This window comes from Panthera uncia, assembly GCF_023721935.1.
Source record: "Panthera uncia isolate 11264 chromosome B3 unlocalized genomic scaffold, Puncia_PCG_1.0 HiC_scaffold_1, whole genome shotgun sequence".
NCBI lineage: Eukaryota > Metazoa > Chordata > Mammalia > Carnivora > Felidae > Panthera > Panthera uncia.
In genome coordinates, this window is record NW_026057582.1 from 110,799,039 (window position 1) to 110,823,808 (window position 24,770).

Sequence of the window (24,770 nt, forward strand, 5' to 3'; positions counted from 1 at the left end):
TTTCCTAGTACTTCACTGACCACTCTTTCTTATTTGCCAATTTCTTCTCAACTTGTTAGAGATTCTCAGGGTTTAGGATCTCCCAGCCATTCACCAGGCTAATGATAGAGTTGGACACTTCTCTCCTGAACTCTTCCAAAATTCTACCTGTATATCCTTTTACTGGACATCTCTCTTGGATATTTCATAAGCAACTTGAACCCAGCCAATCCTAAAGCTCAACTCATCTTCCCCCACCCATCATCAAACCTACTTTATCAGTATTCTCTACCTCAGAAAATGACACCACTACTCACCCAGTTCTAGCCAGAAATCTAGGAGTCATCCCTGACGTGTGTGTCTCTCTCAGATTCCACATCTATCAATCTCCAAGTGATGTTCATTCCATATCTTAAATATCTTTTAAATATGTGTATTTCTCTCTATTGCCAATGCCACCACTCCAGTCCAAACAACCGCCAGCTTTCATCTGGACTGCCACAATGGCTTCTAGGGTAGTCTCCAGTATTCATGCATACTTTCCATCCCTCAGTCCATTTTATATTCTGCCCATATATTAAAGCTAAGCATAATCTGGCCCCTTCCTGCTTTTCTTGCTCTTTATGAGCTAGACCACCCTTGCCCTACTTGACTATACTCCAACTCTGCAGACCTTCTTATAGTTCCTCCAACACAACCCATTCTTTTCTCCCCTTAAAGCCTTCCTACCTGCTGTTCTCTCCCCCTTTAACTCCCCCACGCTCTTCCTCAGGGAAATTCCCATGTAATCTCTTCCTCAGGGAAATCTTCCCTAATGCACCAGACTAATTTGCTTTCAATGTGCCCAAATCACATATAATTTTTGGTGTTATATCTCTCTTCGCACTAAACTGTTGATGCCCTAGAGGCTAGGGACCATATCTGATTTTTTCATCATTGAATCCCTGCTGCTTAATATAGTGCCTGGCACATAGACACTGGGTGTTATTTGTAGAATGAAAGGATGCAAATATAGAAGCAATTTATCAGAAACAGCCCATCATTCTTCCATGGCATTGCAGCCAGAATCAAAATACCATGCTATCAGCATAATATCTCATGCTTGTATAAGAGCAAACTATTGTGGGGGTAGGGAGGTTGATGAACTTAAGCGACCTGACAGAAAATAAGAGAAACTCACTAAACATGTAACTCTAATATGCACATCTCTTCAACTTCTCTGCTGATTTGAAGTTTTCACATTTTACATAATTGTAATCCCTGCATAAGCACTTTTTCCTTTTTTTTTTTTTTTAAGTAAGCTCTACATCCAATGTTGGGCTTGAACTCACAACCCCTAAAGAAGAGTTGCATGTTCTACCAGCTGAGCCAGCCAGACACCTCATGTGTAAGCACTTTTAATTCTGCTTTTTTACAAATGTCCACCCTAAATCATTGTCAACTTGTTATGTTTAAAGGTAACTTGGGATTACATCAAGTTAATAGGTCATGATTTTCTTAGCCCTTTCTCCACTGCTAGGCTTTTTGGTTAGTTCTGATATTGTTATGAATAGTAGTGCTACAAACTCTTCATAAGTAACTTTTTCACGTCAGATTATCTCCTTGAGGAATGCTAAAGTGGAATTGGACCAGCAAAGCATATGAGCAATTTTTATCCCTTCATATAGATAGCCAGAGAGTTCTCATAAGAATCAATGTTTAGCACCATTAAAAATATATAACATAAAAACTAATCCCATGTAGCCCTTCCAACATTGAGTTTTATCTTTGTTTAAATTTATTTCTTGAAGTTTAAAAGATAATAACTTTTATTGAGCTCTTTCTATACACTGGGGATTTCTAAGGATTTGGCATGAATTTTCCCATTCAATAATCACATAAACCTATAATGTAGATACCATTACCATCTCCCTTTTAGAAAAGAGAAAACTAAGGCTTAGCACTGCCCAAGTTAAGTAAATTGATGAGGTTTAAATGTAGATGTACTGATTCCAGAACCTGAACTCTTAACCACCAAAATGCTTGTTAGTGATAGTGGGTTTTTTTTTTTTTCTGTTTTATTTTATCAAAAGGAATAACTTTTCTGATTTCAGGAGTATGGCATGATGTATTGCTAGAGAGCTTGTTGTTTGTTGAGCTAAATATCTAGATGGACCTTTTGGGGTTGAGAAAAGTCAACTCCCTGGGGTTAGCTTGAGTGGGCCAGGGGGACACAAAGAAAGATCAGTTACTCCAAATAATAAAATGAAAGAAATTTGAATTTTCATAGGATGCCCTAGAAAAAGAGAATGAGGCCTTGGTAAGAAAGAAGCGGCGGGGGGGGGGGGGGGGTTGATGAAAAGAACTGAGATGGGATGTTTGCCAGAAACATAGCAGGAAGCAGGGGCCTATTGGAGATGGCCAGTGAGAAGTTTCCAAAATAGTGGAGAATGGATTTCCATTTCTATGAGCTTTCCATTTCTATGTGTGCATTGAATTTGGAGTTGTTTTCTGCTCTGTGCTGTAGCCTTCCATTAACTCTAAAACTTGTGTGCAATTTGGATACACCCAACCATCTTGGTGGTGGGCCATTTGGAGGAATGAAGGGAGAGGACTGGCACATTACGGGCAAGAGGGCGATAGCCAAAGGAACAGGAGACAAGAAGACTGCATCACAGTCTGACCCAGGAGATAGAGAATCAACTCGGAGAAACTGAAGTCTCAGGACTTCCCAAAGTGGTCGGATATGAGACAGGGGCCATTTTTGTATTGAAAGATTGACCTTTAAACATTAAATTGTTTGGAGTTTCCAGATTGTAAACTTTTGGGCCACATTCAAGGGAAAAAGTACTTTTGTTGAGCCACAGTAAAAGAAAAATGATTTATTAGCATTTATCAGCCACCTCCTTGATATATGGTCATTAGCTTCCTTATCTCTTACAATGATGTGCTATAGGGCGCGGTCCTCCATCCTCTCCTCTGTGCACAGATACTCAGTCCCTGGTGATATTTCACCCGGTTCCATGCTTCTAGATATCATCCCTTTGTCAACAGTTCCCAAATTTATATCTCCCAGACCTCTCTCCAGAGCTCCAAACCCATATATCCCACTTGACATTCCCCACGTGGATATCCAAAGCTCATCTCAAACTCAGCACACCCAGTATTACATTTCTGATATTCCTTCCTCAAACTGCAACACTCATAGCTTTCTCCATCTCAGTGGATGGCAACTCCATCCGTCCTTTCAAGCTAAAACACAGAGTCATCCTTTATAACTCTTTTTCTGTTATATTCCATCTCTAGTATAACAGGGAAGTCTGTTGTTTTTGCCCTCAGGATATATCCAGAATCTGCCCATTTCTACCACCTGTTTTTCTACCACTCTCATCAGAGCCACCATCATCTCTCACCTGGATTGCCATAATAGTCTCTAACAGACCTCCCTGCTTCCACCTTTACCCTGCTAGCAGCTAAGGGTGATCCTTTTAAAACCTGTATAGTAAAAACTTGTTATTCACTCCTCTACTTCCCATTTCATTCATAGTAAAAGCCAAAGTTCTTACAGCAGTCTTCTGTGATCTCCCTGTCCCCCGCCATCCTGCACTGCCCCACCGTTACCTCTTTGACCTCACTTCCTAGTCCTGTCCTCTTGTTGTCTCTCTTCAGCTACACCTGCATCCTTGCTGTTACTGAACAAAGTCAGGCACCTGAGAACTTTTTCATTGGCTATTGACTCTGCCTGGAATGTCCCACAAAGCATATTCTCTCACTTCTTTTATATCTTTGCTTAATCATCAGACCTTCCCCAACCATCATCCTCTTTTTTTAAATTTTAATTCCAGTATAGTTAACATACACTGTTATATTTGTTTCATGTGTACAATATAGTGATTCAACAAGTCTATACATTACTCCGTGTTCATTGTGGTAAGTATGCTCTTAATCCTCTAAATCTATTTAACCCATACCCACCTCCCCTTTGGTAACCATCAGTTTATTCTCCATTATTAAGAGTCTGTTTTTTGCTTTGTCTCTATTTTTCTTTGTTCGTTTACTTCTTAAATTCCACAGATGAGTGAAATCATTTGGTATTTGTCTTTCTCTGACTTATTTCACTTAGCACTATTCCCTCCAGATTCATCCACGTTGTTGCAAATGGTAAGATTTCATCCTTTTTTATGGCTAATATTCTGTTACACACACACACGCACGCACGCACACACACACACACACACCATTTCTTCTTTATCCATTCATCTATCATTGGACACTTGGGCTGCTTTCACATTTTGACTATTGTAAATAATGCTTCTATAAACATAGGGATGCATATATCTTTATGAATTAGTGTTTTCATATTCTTTGGGTGAATACCCCATAGTGGAATTACTGGATCATATGGTAATTTTATTTTTAATTTTTTGAGGAAACCCCATACTGTTTTCCACAGTGGTTGTACCAGTCTGCATTCCCACCAACAGTGCATAACCATCATCCTCTTTGAATTGCAATATCTCATCAGTATTTCCAATCCCAGTTTTCTTGCCTTACACTTTTTCTTTTTCCCTTAGTACTTAATCACCTTCTTGCATACTATGTAATTTATTGTTATTGTCTTATCTCCCTCACTCACCACTATAATATATAAGCTCAATGAAGGTAAAGATCTTTATGAACCTTGTTCACTAATATACCCCAAGCACTTAGCATTGTGCCTAAGTCACTCAATGCCTAACTCACTTAATGATAATTATTGGAATAAAAAAAATGGAAATCTGTCATCCCCAGCAACAGAATGAGAATCTAAGTCCACAATTTTGTACAACATAGGCATTTTCTTTTAGACCAGGGATCAGCAAACTTTTTCTTAAATATGACTAAATATTATAGGCTTATAGGTCATATGGTCTCTGTGGTAACTACTCAACCTATGCCTTTGGAGCTCCAGGGTAGCCAGAGACTGTGTATAAATAAATGGGCATGACTGTGTTCCAATAAAACTATTTACAAAAATAAGCAGCCAACCAGTGGGCTGTACTTCACTGATTCTCCTTTAGACAAAGATATATCTTGGTAAATCATAGCTCTTCATTGGCAGGCTAAGCTGCATTCATCTACTTTATCAATTGCCAAAAACAAAATTTTGGAAAGGTGAATGCAAACCTAGCAGAATTACAGATCAGTAGCTTCTCTGTCTGCAGCAGATTGGGCATTCCTTACTCAAAGTGGCCGTTGAGCAATACGTGACTTGGAGGTGGGGGGTAGGGAGAAAAATCCTGACATCAGCCACTTTCTCACTAATGAGTGTAGAACACATTATCTGTAGCTTGGGAGTGTCCTCTAGAGATTTCTAATATGCAGAATGATCTACTTCTGAGACCTCTTTTCTCTAGGCCATTAAGTTCTTTGGCAAGCATTGATGATGAATTTCCTGTGGCAAAGAAACCATTTTTATTTTTGTCAGCTATTCTAAAAGTCAATAGGTTGACGCAGTTGGTTATAAAACTATCTGCCAATATTCTGAGGCCCAAACCCTAATCTCCTGCCATGTACACAATCAGAATGCACAGAATAACCCCTGTAACAAAGAACTATGCAGCCCAAAATATCAGTAGTACTGAGGTTGGGAAGCCATGATCTAGACTATTCTGCTATACTTTTTGTCTGCTTTATACTCCATTGCCAAACCAGGATTCCTAAACCAACAAATGTATCCTTCACTCCTAAGATCCAGTAGCTCCCCATTGCCTGAAAGACCAAGTCTTTCCTTCTCATCCTGGCATTTAAATCCTGAGGGATTTTGCCCACTTATGTACTCATTCCCCAACAGGAACTCAGCTTTTCCCAAGCTTTCATCTGCACCATCTTCCACACACATGCTTTTACCGATGTTACCCCCAAACATGTACCTTGTGAGGATCCTCCCCACATCTCTCCTCTGATCCAAATCTTACTCATTCTTTGAAGCCCACACATGCTGCACACCCCTCTGCCAATGTGTTGGTCTCCTTTTGTACCACTACCTTTAGTACTTATTGTGGGCTCACTGTTATATGGCTCTTCCCTCTATCTTGTTTCCTCAATAACCTCCCTAAAGGGTTCCATATTATATTTCTGGTCTTTCCGTCTCAGTTTAAGGTGTGAAAACTGTATTGTTGTATTGAGAGTTTCTTGTATCAAGAGTCAAATGAGATAAATATAAAAAGTACCTTGTACAGGGCCTTGCACCCAGTTAAGTGCTTGCTCAGAAAACTATAGCATCTATAGAAGCATACAATCGGGAACCCATAGAACATGCTTAATAAATCTTTTAATAGTATTTATGTACTAGAGAGAGCATGCATACAGACTAGCCTGGTATTTGGAACCAACCAAATACCAAAGAAAGACTTGCATCAGAAATTCTACACCAATTAACACGCCTTCATGCTAGAGTGAATCCAAGAGCAGTGGGTGTCACATTTTCTCAAAGTGGTGCCTAAGCCAACCTTTTGCATTTAACAAGTTAATGAATAGCTTATGAGTAACACTTTGCCCACTCTGGCCCTATTTAGAAGGCTGCCAATAGGATAGGATATCAGTATGCCACACTCTGCTTTGCTGGGGTCCCAGCTGTATCCTCCCTAAGTGATTCTGCTCTTAGCAGCTGGGGGGTCTGATATCCCTAGAGAAGTCGGCACCAGTGGGATGAGGCTGCAGAGAGGTCCTGGCCTTTCCCCAAATGGAAGAGAGCCTTGTCTCAGATCCTATGAGAGAAGAGAGTGGGTCATGGTATTCTGAGCAGCCCAGGTTTGGCTTTGGGCCAAGCACTGAGTGGCAAACAAGAAGGAACACATTCCGGGAAGGCAAGGAGCCCTGCCAACACAAAGGCTGCCCAGCAAGCTGGGCCTGCTGGGCGCCAGGTGCTCCTTGGCTCTGTGGAGGTCAGGCACGCAGGCAGATGCACTCGGGTTTCTCTGGATTATCATTTCAGAGGCTTAAACCCCTCCTTCCCTCTCACTTTAGATGGACAAAGCAGTGTTAAACCTCTGTTTCCCCTGGGGTCTAGCTCCTTCTCTCCAAATGAAGGTAGGAGGAGAAAGAGTGTTATGGCCTCCTGAAATCGTACATTGCTGGAGCCAGATTTCTGTAATTCTGTGCCCTAAGAGGCTACCTACAACAAGGGCAGGTCAGGGGGAAAGCCTGGGATTTCTATGTCCTTGTTGGAAGAGAAGCAGAGCTGCCCTCTCTCCCTTTCCTGCACCCTCACTCCCCCCATCCCCCAAACAAGACATGCTTATTCTTCACACCTGCCAGTTCTGCCTCTATACTGGCCTTACTGAAGGTCTGGAGAGCCCTTGGGAATGCGGTCCACTCCACCCCACCCCCATCCTGCTATGAAAGGAGTAGCGAAAGGACCAAAGGGGACCATAGAGAAATGGCCACAGGAGCTTCCCTTCTGCCACTGAATAGACAATGTGCACTGGACTTGGACAGTCCTGGCCCATTTTCACCCGCAAGGGAACAAAGGAAACTGAAGTTTATTCCTCTCCTCCTTGGCTCCAGTTCCTGCTGGACTTTGCTGCCACCTAGTGGTCCAGAAGGCATCTCTTCCCCTTCAAAGAGCCCAGCCTGGGGATCTGGCTTCTGTCCCCGCCTGAGGCAAACAGAAGAGCCCTGAGAAGATTCTCTACCCTAGGACGCCCTGCTTCTGACGCCCAGCAGCCAGGAGAGAGGAGCTGCATAGGTTCATGACCTCACCCAGCTCGACAGGTGTCCTAATGCCAGGTAGGAAGGCCAAGGCTAGCTGGCTGGGTGCTGGGAGCAGGAGGGTGGGCAGTCTTACAGGAGGCCCTGGTGGGGTGCAGTTCTGCCAGAAGTCCCCTCATTCCTGAATGCCCTTTTCACCAGAGCCCCTGCTCCTTTCATGACCTTCTCTCGTTTGGCTACACGCATGTTGCAAAACCCTGCATTATATATTTCCCTCAATTTCTCCAAATTTAAGGCAGCTGTTTCTTCCTTATAGTTAGCTCATTTCAACTTTAAAAAATATGAAGATTATTTGCCCTCTCTGTGATGCTGCTATGAGCCAGCCTGAGAATAATGAATAGGGGGTATATTACCATGTATTATCAGCCATATTTTTCTGCATATTATATCCATGGGTTTATTTCCTCTAGCAAAAGAAAGCACTTGGTTTCAAGGACCACCGAGCCTATGAGCTCCAAACTTTCAGATCTCAGTTGGCAGTACTGAGGAATTGTATAAAATCCAAACTCCCTTCTCCTGCCTACCTCTCCAACCTCTGTGTGTGTGTGTGTGTGCACATGCCCACACACATGTGGTAAAATACACATAAAATTTACCATCTTGATACTTTTTAAGTGTATATTCCCATAGTGTCAAGTATATTCCCATTATTGTGCAACCATCATCACTGTCTCCAGAACTCCGTCCATCTTGTAAAACTGAAACTCTATGCCTATTAAACAATAGCTTTCACTTCCCTTCCCCCCAGCCCCTGGCAACCACCATTCTACTTTCTGTCTCTATGACTGTATTCTAGGAACCTCTCAGAAGTGGAATCATACAGTGTTTGTCTTTTTGTGACTGGGTTATTTCATTTAGCAGAATGTCCTCAAAGTCCATCCACATTGCAGCGTGTGTCAGAATTTTCTTCCTTTTTGAGGCTGAATAACATTCCATGGTATGTATATACCACATTTTGTTTATCCATTCATTGGCTAATAGACACCTGCGTTGCTCCCACCTTTCGGCTGTTATCAATAATGCTGCTCTGAACATGGGTGTAGATAGATAACTCTTCAAGACCCTGCTTTTAGTTCTTCTGGGTATATAGCCAGAAGTGGTATTACTGGATAAGTAATTGCTTTTCATGCTTTGAAAACCTGTTTTGCACATTCTGTTTTGCACAGTGGCTGCAGCAAGTTACATTCCTACTAACAGTGCATAAGGGCTCCAATTTCCCCACCTCCTCACCAACACTAGTATCCTGTTTGAGAGTAGTCATCCTAACGCGTATGAAGTGTATCTGATTATTGTTCTGATTTGCATTTCCCTATTGACTAGTGATGTTTAGCATCTTTTCATGTGCCTGTTGGCCATCTGTGTCTCTTCTTTAGAGAAATGTCTATTCAAGTTTGTTTGTTTACCTATTTTTACTTGGTTGTATGTCTTGTTGGCATTGACCTCTCCAACCTCTTTCACATCACTCTTCCACCTGATTAGTACCCAGAGTCATGTGGACGGTCTGTGCAGGGACATATACATCTTTCCTACATTTTGCAGCTATTGATCCATTTTCTGGGAAATTCTCTTTTCTCCTCCCACAGCTGGCCCTTTCACCAGCCTAAATGGCACTTCCGAGAACCTTTCTTGACCAGCCATCCACAGCCAATTCCCTATTTACTCTCTTATCACTGTTTCTTTCCTTCATGGAACCTACTCACAATCTGTAGTTACTTTGTTTATTTACATATTTACCTGGAACTTATGTCCACATGGAACATAGGTGCCACAGGCACACAGGGACATTGCCTGACGTGTTCACTGCTCTATCCCCAGTCCCTCACATGGTACCTGGCTCATAGTCTGCGCTTAATATTTACTGAAGGGGCGCCTGGGTGGCTCAGTCGGTTGGGCGTCCGACTTCAGCTCAGGTCACGATCTCGTGGTCCATGAGTTCAAGCCCCGCGTCAGGCTCTGGGCTGATGGCTCAGAGCCTGGAGCCTGCTTCTGATTCTGTGTCTCCCTCTCTCTCTGCCCCTCCCCCATTCATGCTCTTTCTGTGTCTCAAAAATAAACGTTAAAAAAAAATTTTTTTTAATATTTACTGAATGAATGAATCACTACTAGAGGGGGCATCCTAGGGAAAAAGTGATGTGGCCCAAAATGGAGTTTAACCTCCCTGATCAAGGCTCAAAGTCACAGAAAAGGACACAGGAATTTTCTGGTTCTGAGTTCTGCACTTCAATTGCTGAGTCAGAAAAAAGCACAGGACTATTCGAACCAGGGACATTGCTTGGGATTTGCCCCAGAGAAGTGGGGAAGCATTCTCAGTGTCCACCCAACAGAGGCAGAAGGCTGTGGAGGCTTGCTGTGGCCACTCTTCCCCTTCCCATTATGCCTGAAGTATGAGGCAGCTCAGCTAAAGTCGTGTGAGATTTGCAGAGTACTGGGGATTCCGGGAATGACTTGGGCTCCATCAGTCTCTTGAGTGCTAAATGTGTCAGTAGGATACCCTTCGTGAGTAGTCAAAAGATAAAAAATGAACTTTCCATACCACAGGACACTAGAAAAATCAAATTTTTGTATTTTAAAATATTTTCAAAGGCTAATGCTATGGTGGAACAACCCAAGGATAGTTGAACCAATCTCTCAGGGAATTAAAGGAGTATCAGCCAGTGCAAGCAGGTCTGTACAAATACACAGTTTACAAATGAGCACAACCAAAGGGACATTGGCCCCAGAGGACCAGGCTGGGGAATCAAAGGGAGAAACAGAGACAGGGCCCTCCAAAGCGACAGGCACACTCATACCACTGAAATCCCTGGACCCAAGAGGGCCTCCAGAGCCACCCCACCCTACAGCATGCCTCTAGCCCTTTCTGAGCCTGCGGCACAGGTGGAGACTAGATTCACCAGCACTTTGGCACCATTACCCATGACTTGGCACCTCTGCTGGCCCCTGATGAGCCCCTGGCTCAACCTGGCAAGGCTCAGAGAATGGACCTATTCTCCCCCCCCCTTCGGCAAGGACCAGGGCCGGAAGACACTGGGGCAAGTATTTCCCTGAAGACGTGATGGAAAGGAGTGATGAAGGGGGCTGGTTCCAAAAAAAGGATGGGGTTTTCCCCACTGTGGTGCTATGGGGAGAATGGAATGAGTTTCACCTGATACATACAGATGAGGTGCAAGCAACCCCCCCAGGCTCTAAGCATAATCCTAGAACCTGCAATGGGGTGAGGATGAAGAGACTGCTAGTCTGAGCTTTGGGACTTGTCACCTGCAGTCAGTCCCTCCAATTCTTGTTTGGGTTTGTCCTAATAGGACAATCATGGCCCCGCAATAAATAATTTCTGCTTGGATTTCTCCCTGATTAACCTTTCAGGTGTCCGAAGGAGGAAAAACAGTGGCTATTTCTGACACCACTCACCCCATCACCAGTGACTTTCCTTTGATACCTCTGACCTCTTCACTGAGGCCCCTCTAGAACCTCCAAAGGCACTGTCTTAGCAGATGGGAGTCCCAGGAAGAGCAGGCAGAGTTCTGAGGCATAGACAAGCTGTTTAGAAAACAGGCAGAAGTGGAGGAATCTCTAAGAGAAAGCTACCACTGTGTCTACTCTTCTCATCCCCTACTTCTCTTGTCCCCAGATATATCAGACAGAACCCCTTGGCCTGGTCCCTGCACTGTACCAGGCCCACCTTGGACACCTCTACCTTATTCATAGAATGGAGAAGCCTCCCCCCATGGCCCGCAACATACTTATTTCTGGTGACATGAGTGAGCTTTGCCCTGCAGTGGCCCTATACCATTGTGCCCAACTGCCCAGCCTCACCTCCCGACAGGTTGCTATGGGTCATGGCCTCTCAGGCAGTCGGCCAGGGAGTACAAAGCAAAATCTCAAATCAAAGCCACCAACCTTCCCACCCACCCCAGCCCCAGCCCCTACTCCCCGCCTGGGGGACCTTAGAACCGTTTGAGCACACGAGGGGAAGACACAGTACCAGGTCTGTGACCACAGTGATCAAAGGCCCCGCTCCGCCTGTCTCACCAGGAAGTGGCAGCTCAGGACACAGGATCCTGGACCTCTGCTCTCCTTCACAGCCCCTGCCACCATCCTCTGCTGCAAGTACTGTCCTCCAGATTCAGCCAGCCTCTTTGTGAAGGGCCAGGATAGAGCCTCAGCACAGGGCACAAACGTTCCTCTCTAGCTGGAATCCTAGCCACACGTCCTCCTCTCCTTGTTCATACCTTCCCCCTCCCCCTCCTGTCCCCCAGTCTGCCCTTGGCCTGACAGGGGCCTGGCTCCCGGAACAGAGACTCAGGGGCACAAGTGAGTGCACAGTATGTTGGGAGAGAGCAGAGCCCCACTGGTGGTTTGGGTTAGAGCCTCTGTCCCACTGAGGCAGTGAGCCGCGTGACAGTTAGAGAGGTACATTCCAGGAACCAAAGCATGGCCTTTGTCCCTCCGGTGGCTCCTAGTGCTCTGCACCTGTGCCAGGCTGTTTCCAAGGAACAAGTTAATTTTCTTTTTTCACTGAAGTGCTTGCTGAAGCTTAGTATACAGAATTTCTCAGCTGTTCCAAGAATCTGGCTCTTTGTCCGAGTCCCCAAATTGTAGGAGCTTTGTAAACAGGAGAGATAAGAGTTAGGGGGAGGAGGAAGGATCTGGACTATGTTCCTTCATACTCAGTCTCAGCGCAGCAGCAGCATAAACCACGGCGATCACTGGTGGAACCTTAGCACGCACAGCATTCTTCATGGAGAAGTAGGGACAAAGGCCAGGTGGCTGTTACCTGTACACAGGAGATGCCCACATCAGAGAAAGGGCCTAAAAGGCAGGCAGACAGATCAGTAGAACCTTTCTTGCCCCACAAGAGTGAGTCAGGGTGGGATCTGTGCACCCTGCACACTCTGTCCAACCTTGCTTAGGGCCATTAAGCCAGCGCAAGGGCAGGGCCAAGTCCAACCAGGATAACACGCAGCCCGGCCATAGCAATTGGCTCCTATCCTTTACCCTCAATCCCAGAGGCATTAGCAAAAGACAGGGCATCACCTGTGCCCAGGGATTGGGCCATCCCAATTCAGGGAGCATAATTGCTGTTCCAGCCGGGAGATGCGGAATGCCAGATACGATGAGGACATGACCAAGAAGCAGATCCTGGAGAAAGAGAGATAAGAAGGATATCTTATTTAGGAAAAGGGCATTATTAGAGGCTCACTAGAAATAGGAGTGGGGACTAAGCTACTTCCAGTTGTACTTGGAGGAATTAGAGAACTCTTGCCCTTTAGCTACATTCAGGCCTGGACATGTTTGTTCTGAGAGGCCACGTGGGGGTCCTGAGACTCATCCCCATGGAGGTCCTCAAAGCCCAGCAAGAATTCTAGGTCCTTAAACTGAGCCCACCCTCCCTCTGACTGGCCACCTTGATCCCGTGCTTCCTTTTCAAGACCACAGAGATCATCCCCTAAGGAGGCAGGTCCACATTCCCCCAGCAAGTGCTGAAGCTGACAGTCAGAACTCAGCCAGCAGAACCAGAGGAAGGTCATGAGGTAAGGTGAGGGGAAGCCAGGGGCTGGCTGTTCATGAAACACCCCACCATGCTCACCGCTCTCCTGGCCCTCAGGCCAAATTACAGACACGTCTGGGGTTCCAAAAACTGCTCTAAAGGTAGGTAGCAGGAAAGCTGTGGCTCTCCCCTAGTCTATCTGATGGCCCTCTCCAATTCGGTCAGCCCTCCCCCTCCCCAGTCCTGTGCAACTTTTATTCAACAGTTTCATATCCTGCCAGACTTCATCCTAAATTACAGGGTTGTATGAATAAAAACTGGAGATATTTTGTCTTGCTTCAGAAGGGCCTGCCATGTAGCCTCCAGGCTCCGCCCAGGACTTTCAGTTGACCTGGGAACTCCCCACACACAGAGGCCCCTGCCAGACACCCAGGTGAGCTTGACACCCCCCCCCCCCCCCCCGCCCAATATAGTCACCTACAGCACGAAGATGACCTTGAGGAGCTGGCAATCCCAGAGCCTCAGCTCCCCGTCGCTCCTGGGCAACTCCTTCAGTTTCTCCTTCTCACAGACAGCATTCTCTGTGATAGGAGAGCAATTAGGCATCTTCTGGGGGCAGGAGGCAGGAGCCCAGCCCAGCAAGGAGCATGCCCACCTCCCCCCCCCCCCCCCCCCCCCCCCATTTTCTGAAGCTCCTTGGACGCTGCTTTCCCTTATAGATTTGAAGAAAGTAAGAAACAGCTTTAGGAAGAGCTAGTTGTGACTTTTCCTTTTTGCAGAAGTAGGGGGAAGAAAAGCCTGGTCTTTACAAATGTGATCATGGACAAGCCCCCTGAGCTCACCAGAGCCTGGAGGCTTCCTGGAGGGAAAGAAGCTGTCGGTGGAGTCCATGGATGCCTGAGGGATACAAGGGATGTTGTCTGGAAGGGACAGGGACCTGGAGGCAGGGCACACCTTTCTCCACTTCATCTCAGGGATGAGGACTTCCTACAGAGAAGGCGGGAGAAATCGTCTATGACCCTTGGGATCTTACTTGTCCTAAGGGCCCACACTAGGTTTATCACATCTTCTCCAGATATTACCAATATGGAATCCTAGTGAGCATGATGTCAGGTACCCACAAGGGGAGAAATCATTACCATAGCAACCACATGTCTCTCGTATCTGCTCCCTTGCTGTGACCAGCCATTCTTCCAGGGAACAATGTCTCCGAAGACTGCTAGTACAGAGCCAGAATGGGATCTAAGACTCGAGCTAACCCAGGTATATGTTCAGATCTGCTGAGTCCAAGAAAGTTCAGCACAATATAATTTTGATGGGATAAGTCCTTCTAATCTGGACTCTAACCCTAAGGACATCACTGACCTTAGCAGGGGATACTTAGGATTCCCATCAACAAAAATGGGAACATCACCTTCTATCCCCTGCATAGAAGTGTTCATATCGTATGCTTGGCTAAACGCTTAATGATTAATGAAGGAGGCTTTAAACACCCTGGGGTCATTTCCATCCACATCACTGTTCTAGAAACTCAGCTCTGCCTACCCACAACCCCAGCAGCAAAGGAGACTGCTGGGGCTGCAGCAAATCTCAAATGAGTCTGTCTGGGTTCTACAGCGATAGCCTTTGAAGTTCTTCCCTGTGGATATCTCTATCCCCTGGAAGGCCCTCTTGATCCTGCTAAAGGAAAGAGGGTGGGTCACTGGCTCTCTGTCTATACAGAAGTGGGATCCAACCTGGGTGGTGTTCTGGGGGCTGGACATCTGTTCTGCTCAGAAAGTCCACAGAGCTGCCCAGGACCTAGTGGCTCTACATGGTATGGAGCATGGTGGGTCTAGGGGACCCCCTGGCAGAGCATGGCCACTGGCTCTTGAACCTGGAGCCCAAGTTCTGCATTGTAGACCCTCCTGGGAGGCCCTGAAGCCTCAGAGGCATAGGCTCCCTCATGCCAGCAACTGTTCCTGCCAGCCTCAGCTCTCACCAGAGACTCGCACTCAGGTTCCTCTGGAAATTCTCTTACACTCAGGCTCTTCTTGCTGGAAGGCTAAGGAAGAAAGGGAACAGGGGTCACTTGTCCATTGGAACACCCAAGGTCAGGGGTGAAGAGGTGTTAGTACTCTCCAAGAGAGCTTTACCTCCACATAAGCCACCTTGGGTCAGATGGAGCCTCACTCCCAGAGTTTGCAGGGGCTAACGCTGGAGCAGAGCACAAATCCAAGGCAACATACTTCCCCTAGCTCCTGCCCCTCCCCCACTTCCTTACCGTGGGCCAGAGAGAGCTGTAGGCACACTGGGAAGCAGCCACAAGCTTCTGTCTGTACATCGAGGAAGCCCAATGAGGCCATATACAGGGGATACACAAGGGCCAATGGCCTCAAAGGGACATGCTCACAAGCATAAACACCCAGTCCAAGGACTAAGTTCAGATACGCTAGACCTGAGCCTATTACTCCCCTCTCCCTGCGCTTGGTCCCTGTGTTGGAGAGATGGGCCAACCACTTCCAACAGCCTTGCCCCAAGACCTCAGTCCAGACCTGAGCAGCCTCCCTGGGCCAGCTCCTGCCCTTGAGCTCCATACCTGTAGGTGTGTGCAGACCCTCCTCAGCATGTCATAGACACTGTCCCGGGAAAGCAGTGACACAAAGACATACTGGGACAGAGAAAGAAAACAGAAAAGGGTGGGGTAAGAACAGATTGGGGTGAGTGCCAGAGTCAGGATCCTGGGGCTGGGTTGGGGAAATTAACAAGGGATGGCTGGCCCAGAGACTCACTGACCTTTTGGCTGGTATTTGTGGTGATGGCCAGGCCATTGGGAAGGAGCCGGGCCATCTTGTGTTTTTTGATCATTTGCACAGACACCACAGGAATGACCACCTGAGTGGGAAGAGGAGTGCTTCTCTTAGGATCCACCCCAAAGGACATGGTCCCTTTGCTTCCTGTATAGGGCCCCAGCCACAACTGGCAATCAGCCAAGCATAGACACCATGCAGAAGCCTGGCCCTATGCTGAAGAATATCTGAACCATCCACTTTCTCATGCAGGCTTCGCTTCCAGCTCTACCAACCTGCCCCAGCTCTGACAGCACACACCACTCTGGGCTCTCATCCTATTATCCAGGAGGCCAAGGACGGCTGCTCTGGTGAATCCCATACTCCAGTAATGGAGTCCCCTGAGCTACCACCTGGCCACAATTATGGCTCCCTCTAAATGTGGCATCCCGCTCTGATTCTGAAGGCATTTCAGAGGCACCCATAGGCAGAATAAATTTGCTATAAGCTGTTCAGGTCGGCTCAGGCCAGATGGGGAGTCTAGATTGGGGGCCCTCCCCAGACACCAGGTAGGATGCCTTGTAGTGACAGGCCTGCATGCCTGCACGGGAGGGGCCTATATCTTCCCTGGCTGGGACCTCATGGGCCCATTGCAGGCCTTACCACTTATTACTACCTTGATATCCTTGCCAAAGAGGCTAGCATGGAAACAGAGCCAGTTGGGGGAGATGTAGAGCCGGCCCTGGAGAAGAAGGTCTCTCTGGAGGGCACAGGAACACACTGGGAAGTCAAGGGAAAGAAGATTGCCATGAGCAAGGCCAACCCTGAAGCTCCACGGCCTGGGTCCTACACTCAGGAGTCCAGAGCCCAGCCTCAGGGACTGCCTTCCTCAGAATCCCACTTCCTGACCCCAGGCCCCAAACCACCCATTCCACCAGAACCCAGAGTCCTTCCTGAAAGTCCTGCCTGCCCCACCCTACCCCACCAAACTGCTAGAGGTTCCCTCCTTCGCCACTCATGTCTCACAGGGTTCCCCAAGCCTGGATTCTTGCTCCCTCAGGCAAAACTCCCTGCCCTACCCTGCCCTGCCCTGCCCTGCTCAGCCCTGCCCTGGAGAGAGAGCCTCGATTGTGCAAATGCTCCAACTTGCTCACTGAGAGGCCTCACTGAGAGCAGGGAAGAGCAGTCATTGATAAGAGCAGAACAAAAATAAGATTTGGAAGCCCTGATACTGCCTCAAGAAAACGTTCATAAATTCCATTTCATGTCCCAAATCTACCCAGTCTTCTCATACTTTTGAAGAAAACAGGCCCAACCACATCCAAAGGGCAGTTTGTTCCCGTATCGAAATTGTGCCTTGGAGGCTCTGGAGGAGAGGACCTGGGCCTCAGGCACTCTAGGCACCTGTCCAGCCACACCAGGGAGATAGCTCACCTTTGAGAACAACCTCCTCCAAAGGGATGTCCTTAAACAGCTTGTGGTATTGCTGGTTGTATTTACTCAGTAGTGTCTGCAAACACACGAGCTGGGGCTGAGAAGTCCTGGGGGATCAGACCACTAAAGGGGCCCTGCACCAGCCACCAGGAAATAATGCCACAGGGGCAGGGGCTCTGGTATGAAGCAGTCAGTAAGCAGCCAGTGGGGGTGAAAGGCTGAGTTCCAAGCACAGCATATCTCTCGGTGACAGTAGATCCTAATGGGCAGCCTATGACTGGAGGGGGACACATCACCCCCACCCAGGAGGGGGACACTCACTTGGGTTTCCCCTGGTGACAAGCCTGGTGGCCAAGGAAACAACAGTCACTAAATTCAGGCAGCCCTGGGCCCCTCCCTTGGTGGGCAGTGAAAAGTCAGCCTCCACACACTTACCCCTTCTCGGCCACACTTCTTGATCTCTTCACTCTTCAAGCCTTCTGGCCAGTGCAGACTGCAAAGGAGACATTCCATTCCAGGGACAAGGAACCCTTGAGTTCTGCCCATACATCCTCAGGGCCAGGTCTGCCCTGGCTTCAAGCCAGAAGCTTAGAGCAGAGATTGGAGACTGAGGCCCTTCTCTAGGAGCCACAGCAAAGTGATAAGCAACAGCAAGTATGTAGCTTGACCCTGCAGGCTATAAGCCCTCCTCCCAGACAGCTGTGGGCAGTGGCTCCCCAGGAGGTTCGCTTAGCCTGAGCCTCCGCCTCCTGGAGGTGCTTTGGAGCCTCCCACCCCCAAGTGTCAAAAACCCTCTCCCACTTCTCTGGCCAAAGGATAAGCAGAGGAGAAGACCCAGGGATAAATGAGTAGGAGACACAAGGATGGGGACCAGCTTGGGGAGTGGGTGAGGTGGAGATGTCAGACTCACAGCTCCGGGGCCTGGCTATGGGCCATGATCCCAGCAGGAATGCCCTTCTGGAAGCCTCCTCCTGGCAGCCTGGAGCTCAGCAGACTCACCTGACCTGATGGAGGCTACCAAGGCTGAGGGAGAGGGGTGGTGCTGGAACGCAAACCTTTGCCCTGGCCAGGTTGGCCTGAGGACAGGTGGGCAGGGAGGAGGCTGGTAACCTGAGAAGCCTAGACTCTGCTAGGTCCCTGTGTGCTGGGACAGTCCCGGGAATGGGAGGAAGGGGCCGGGAGCAGCCTGTGCCCAAACTAACACCTGACGCAAGGTCCCCTTTCTAACTTTTCTTTAACCCTTTTGTCCCTTTTTTTATTTTTTTAAAGTTTTTAAATTTACATTCCCGTTAGTGAGCACAGTGTACTATTAGCTTCAGGTGTACAATACAGTGATTCAGCACTTCCATACATCCCCCCGTGCTCATCACAACTGCGCTCCTTAATCCCCATCACCTATTTCTGCCATCCCCCCAGCCCCCTCTCCTCTGGTAACAAACTGATGTTTGTTCTCTGTAGTTAAGGGTTGGTGTCTTGGTTTGCCTCTCTCTTTCTCGGTCTCTCTCTTTTCTTTCCCCCCTTGTTCGTTTGTTTTGTTTCTTAAATTCCACATATGAGTGAAATCATATGGTATTTGTCTTTCTCTGACTGACTTATTTTGCTTAGCGTAATACACCCTAGCTCCATCTATGTCATTGCAAATGGCAAGATTTCATTATTTTATATTTGCTCTGGTCTCTGAGGTTCTCCTGAGGGCTTCCCACCCCTAATCGGTATGTATATCTGACCAGTGGAAAGGGCCTCACCTGGAGTTCAGGGGTGCCTGAACCCTGGCTAGTTTCTCTGTGCAGGACACAGGGCTCTTCAGAGAAGCTGTCTTTCCATGCATCTGCTGGTTGCTAAGCAGAAACAGGCCTGCATCAGGAAGGGTGGCTCTATGGGGACACCTTTCCCGACCAGCATCACCATCCCCAGGGCAGCTCCTCCACCCCCACCCAAGACCAGCCCTGCTGTTCAGGGTGAGGCTGAAGCTGTCAGAGTCCAGAGGCAGCAGCTCAGGCAGGAGTCCTGTGCTCCTTGACAGAAGGGACAATCTCACACGCCATCCTTCCTGGAAGCCTGCAGATCAGTTTATTCCTGGGCGGGAAGGAAAATCAGCCTGCCTTAGTGGAGCACCAGGAGGTTAAGCCCTAGGCCCCACCCCTGAGAAAGCACATCCAGATGAAGGACTCTAAGACTTGCTCATGGCTGAAACCATAGTGCCTGAGGTGCCCGGGCAGCATTACCATAAGCTCTCAGCGCAATCCTAGGATGCTAAGGAAAGGATGCTGAGCACAGGAGGCCTTAGCAGAGCTGAGGATCTGGGGCCACTAATGGTGTGGGAGGGGCTCTAGTCAACCCACAGGTGACCGTGGGCTGGGAGGGGAGGAGCATCCCCACACCATGAAGTGGCTTTGGTGGCCTTCAAACAATCAGGACACCTTGGCCCTGAGAGCCATACTGTCTCAAAAATGTGCCAGAGAGAGGGCCCTGGAGGGAGGAGACACCATCTCCCTGGGCAAGTGGGGCTCTCCAGTGGCTTTTGAATTCATGCCTCTACTAAACAGCTCCAAAGTATAGGGTTTCCCCCTTCCTGCCCCTCCAACACACAGGCTAGGAATCAATAAAGCCTGAGCATTCAAACTAGCCCCCAACTCAATGGGCCCAGAAGCTGACAGGAAGAGAAGGTGGCCAAGAAGCGGGGCCAAGGCAGGGCATCATGGTGGTCACAAACAGGAAACAAGGTTCTGGGCAGATAAGGAGCTGGAACCCGAGGCCTGCAAATACCAACCCTTGGTCCTTCTCAGTTTTGTTGTGGGTGCAAGTCAAAGTTCTCTTCTTCAAGAACAGAGTTGGCCGAGATCTGCCAAAGACCCTCAGAGTCATTTAGTCTGACCCCCTAATATACTGTGTAAAGAGTAGGAAACTGACCCCTGCCAAGGGACAGGCTGTACCTAGTATCACACAGTGAAGAGCCGGGTAACCTCACCCACAAAATCAGCCCATCCACAGCCATGTGGCCTGGTGATTTCTGCCTCTGCCCTTAGTCTTCTGGAGAATTTTGGTAAATACACATCAACATATGTTTCCTGAATCTTGCAAAGTGACAAGTTTTGCTAGTGATTTGACCCTGTTGACTCCCAAAGTTAATTTCTATATTTTTTGGTCCCCTCATTTCATATTTCAAGAGGGTTCCCCCCCTTTTGACTTTTGTTCCTCTCATTACAGAAAATGTGAGAAAAACAAAATATGATGATCAAAATCACCAAGAAGCAAATGACCTTAAAACATCACCCAAAGAAAAGATTTATGCATAAATATAGAATTCATGTAAGTAGAAGTATACATTATAATATGTATGTTCTACTTTTGTTGCTTAACATGATTTCATGAGAAATTCCCCATGTCACTGTCCATGGCTGAGACAGAGTCTCAGAAGTGTGATTAGTGGGTGGAGAGCTCATTTCCTGGGCTCTTTAGACTCACTCCCAAAGTGCTTCCATATGTTCTACTGGTGACCACAGCCATCAGCACTACATGAGGGTACCGGCTTACCTACATCTGGGCTACATCCACTGCCTATTATCTTTTTCTCACTTTTGCAAGTTTGATACATGGAAGTATGCTATTTTCTATTTCTGCTTCCTGATAGGTTCAACAATATTTCCCATATATACACATTAACCACCAGAATTTCATCTGTGAATTGTCTGTGAGGGTCTTTACGTTTTTCTTATTGATTTGTATTAAATTTTTTTGAGAATATTAATCCTTAATTTCTCATTTTTGCAAACATCTCCCCCAGTTTGTCATTTGCCTTTTAGTTTTGTCTGTGGTACTATTCAGTTTTTGTGTGGCAAATTCCATCTAGGTCTTCTATCTCTTGATTCCTCACTTGGTTTGAGTGCTTTGGTTGGAGAGGCCCCTGAGGTAGAGACTGTACAAGTCAAGCCACTGAGTCCTTGGGGAGCTTAGACCCTGCAGCTTGTGAGCATACTGGGCCACAAGGAAAGAGAAGGAAATGGGGCCCGCTCTAAGGAGCACACTCTAACCTGGAGGCCCAGGGATAGAGTGAAACCCCAGGAAGGACTTTGGCCATGGTCACAGAGGCAGGGAGCCTGTCATTCGGGCATTGGGAAGGGTGATTCGAGCTATCAGGGCTGCAGGAGCCCAGAAGGCAGACAGAGTGAGAGTCACAGAAACGCTCCTAGAGAAAAGGAATCCCAACCCTACCACCTGGGTAAGACTGTCATCCTGCAAAAGTTCCATAATCTAACTTTGCGTTCATGATCATTCCTCTGCATGGCTTCTAAACTGAACTCATCCTTAGGTCCAGTGTGTCTTGCTCAGGGACGGGAGCCCACCCTCGGCCCTCCCCCAACCTAGTGAGGAGCCCCCGCTGCAGACACTCACAACACCCCAATCCTGGCCTCCCTCTTAGCACTTTTCACACTGGGTCAGTGCTGGAACTGCTCATCTCCGGGGGCTCCAAGATGGCAGGGACTCTGCCTCCTCGCTCCCTGAAGGTCACAAGCTGGGTGAAAGGCCAGCATGCAGCAGGCACACGCGATATGTTTGAGGAATGACAGTGTGGGGTCAGTAAGCAAGGCTGGAGGAGAGATGGACCATGAGAAAAACAAAAGAAGGCGGTGCACTCGCTCTCCCCACAACATCTCCAGGAAGAAAAGAACAGTGGTAAAACACAGTCACTGGGGGTGGGGGAAATGACTTTCAAGTATCTTTAAACTTAAAAGCAACTCCTTTATGCATGATGAACAAGATGGTTACGAGCCATCCCACCTGTCCATCTGTTAAGGCCAGTCCCTCCTGGCTGTCCTCATAATGCTCTTGATACAGAGACTCTGCCTGTGGCTGAAATGCATGGTTTGCAAAACCATCAAGTCAGATTTTCTACTAATTAGTCTACAGTATTTAGGTGAGTAAAAATAAAGAAATGGGAGCAAAATCAGATACAAGGGTAGGTCTGGGGCAGAGTGGTCACCACAGAACCAAAAAGTGGGGAGCACCCAAGGACCAACTGGGCCCTGCTGCACAAGGTCAGGAAGGAGGCTTCAAGAGCAGGAAGCTGGAGAATGGGGACCAGCCTGGGTGCCCCCACTCTCCTGGCAGCCTCTGTGCGTTCCCACACAGACCTCCTCAAGCCAGTTGCCCCTACTCTGTGGGTTGTGAACTAACCCCCTTGCCCATCAAGTCCCACTCCTACCTCCACCTGCAGACTGTGGGGTAGTATCAGGGGTCCTCAAAGCCATGTCTGTTTTTTCCATCAGAGCCACAAAAAAATATTCTTGTTATCAAGGGGATGCAGCAGGGGAGGCCCAATATTTTGGACATTAGAGGAGGTAGAAAAGGTTGGGGAACTCTCAGATGAGTCCCTTTCGCCCTGCTGAGCCCGATCCCGGGGCAGGATGCCTCTCCAGAGGACACAACAGCTGCTTGCCCTACCTGCAAGCCTTCCTTCATTCCCTCTCCAAATACTCACTGAGCTTATCACACCAGGAGTCCAGGGTGCAGCCTGCCACTCGGGGCTGCTGAAAGAGCAGTGGGGGGTGGGGGGGGAGCTAGCACTGGGGGTGTCAGCAGAGGAGCCAGGCCAGTCAAGAAAGGTGTGGGGGGGAACACAGAGAGGGTAGGAGAGGGAGAGAGAGACAATAAGGAGGGAACCCAGAGGTCCAAGAGTCGAGCTGCCTCCTGCAGAACCCATGGACCAGGCCTCACGGGACACCTGACATGTGTACACTCTGCTCTGGAAGCTTCCTCCAGGCTCAGAATACACCCACCAGGCAGATACTCCCAAATCGAAATCTCTAAATCTCTAACCTTGACACCTCCTCTCCTCCTGAGCTTCAGCCATCTGGATGTATCCATCAAGGTGAGCTCAGTGTCATCCCCCCAAATCTGCTTCCTTCTGAGCACCCAATATCCCTGAAAGGCTCCTTCCTCCATGGTTACCCAAGGCAGAAGCCTCACCTCCTTCTCCTCCCCACCCCCCACAGCACTCAATCCCCAAAGGCCCAAGAGCCTTCCCCCAGCTGAACCTATGACACCAGGACACCACCTACTCCATTCCTGCTGCACCTGCCAGCCCTGATCACCATCATCCTTTCCCTAATGTTGGCAGCAGCCTCCTCACCATGCCTGGCCCTCCCCCACATCTGCACCACCAGCAGAGCCACCTGGGGCCCAGAACTGATCCTGCCACTCTGCTGCTGACCTTACCTCCCTCATGCCTCCTCAGCTGGCCTTCCTGAGCTTCCTGCTTCCCTTCCCAGCCTCACTCCTGAGGCTCACCTGAGCCCAGCTTCCTTGTTGCCGCAGCCCTCCGCACCTGCACATCCTCCCTACCTGCAATTCCTTCCCATGCTTGTCTACCTGGAGAATTCCACTTATCTTTCAAGTCCCAGTTCAAATGTCACCTCCTCTGTGAAGCCCTCCCTGGTCTCCCCCCTGCAGAGCTGGTCAGTCCTCCTCTGTGGTCCCCTGTCCCCTCTGTCCTGCTGTGCTGTCCCAGCACTTACCACACCAGACTGTCCTTGTCTGTTTACACATCCAGCTGCCCCCAGTGGCCTCTGAGCTCCACCAGGGGTGTGTCTTATACATCTCTGTATCCCCAGCACACAGCAGGCACCCAGTGTTTGCTACTGTGAGGGAAGCAGACAGAGAAAGAGAGATGGTGACACTCCAAGAGGGAAGAGGGGAGGGATAAATCAAGGCAGTAGAAGGGAAAGGCACATAGAATGGAGCAATGGGGGTCACCTGCAGACCGGTCCCTTCCAGGAGCCTTGCCCGTGAAGCAGGCAGTCAGCACTGACCCAGCACTACCAGGCACTCAGTCCATGCTGGCTGACTGATCAAAGGGGGAGCTCGGGTGGGAGGGAGAGACAAAAGAAAAAGGATAAAGTGGCTCAGAAGGGATGCAATGTGGTATTTGGGGAAAGCACAAGCTGGACCCCTCAGGCTTCCACTGCTGTGTTCACTGGACTGGCATGCTCCTGGACTGTCCTGTGCCCACACTCAAGCCTCCCTAGCCCCAGGGGAAACCTCCTTTCAGGCTCCTCCAAGCCTGGCAGGAGCAGCACCCAGGCCATGCTGAAGCAGAAAGCCAGGCTGGGTCTGCAAGGTCACAGGCGGGTCCCCCGGGACAACTTGGGGGAGTCTACCACGTTGACTTCTCATGGACATTTGAGATACTAGAGCATCACGTGGGACCTGCCAGCCCTTCTCAAGGCCGGGCCCAGCAACAGCTCCACCCCTTCAGCAGCTGGCCAGGACGCCGGGCCCCGTAACCTCCAAGAAGAGAGCTCCTCCAAACAAAAAACACACCTTAGCAACACGTTCCTGAAAACACAAACCCACAGACCACAAAGATGGCCCAT

At 48.4% G+C, this 24,770-nt stretch overlaps 1 protein-coding gene across 6 annotated transcripts in view; it reads right to left on the reverse strand.

Moving 5' to 3' along the window:
• Positions 1-10,252: 10,252 nt before the first annotated feature.
• The window catches only part of GRAMD2A (GRAM domain containing 2A), a 33,316-nt gene continuing 18,798 nt past the window's right edge, over positions 10,253-24,770 (reverse strand). The window contains exons 1-12 of one of the 6 annotated variants that reach the window (XM_049611884.1): positions 23,913-24,769; positions 19,143-19,235; positions 17,833-17,890; positions 17,398-17,494; positions 16,640-16,743; positions 15,971-16,069; positions 15,774-15,845; positions 15,177-15,239; positions 14,038-14,182; positions 13,677-13,776; positions 12,742-12,846; positions 10,253-12,481 (exon numbers count right to left, since the gene is read on the reverse strand). In XM_049611884.1, coding sequence (XP_049467841.1) covers positions 12,478-12,481; positions 12,742-12,846; positions 13,677-13,776; positions 14,038-14,182; positions 15,177-15,239; positions 15,774-15,845; positions 15,971-16,069; positions 16,640-16,743; positions 17,398-17,494; positions 17,833-17,890; positions 19,143-19,225 — 930 coding nt within the window. In that variant the 5' untranslated portion in view covers positions 19,226-19,235; positions 23,913-24,769 and the 3' untranslated portion in view covers positions 10,253-12,477. Of the gene's footprint in view, positions 12,482-12,737; positions 12,847-13,676; positions 13,777-14,037; positions 14,183-15,176; positions 15,240-15,773; positions 15,846-15,970; positions 16,070-16,639; positions 16,744-17,397; positions 17,495-17,832; positions 17,891-18,307; positions 18,421-19,142; positions 19,236-23,912; position 24,770 lie in introns of those variants that run through there. The other 5 variants (XM_049611886.1, XM_049611885.1, XM_049611881.1 and 2 more) reach the window with 5 other exon arrangements.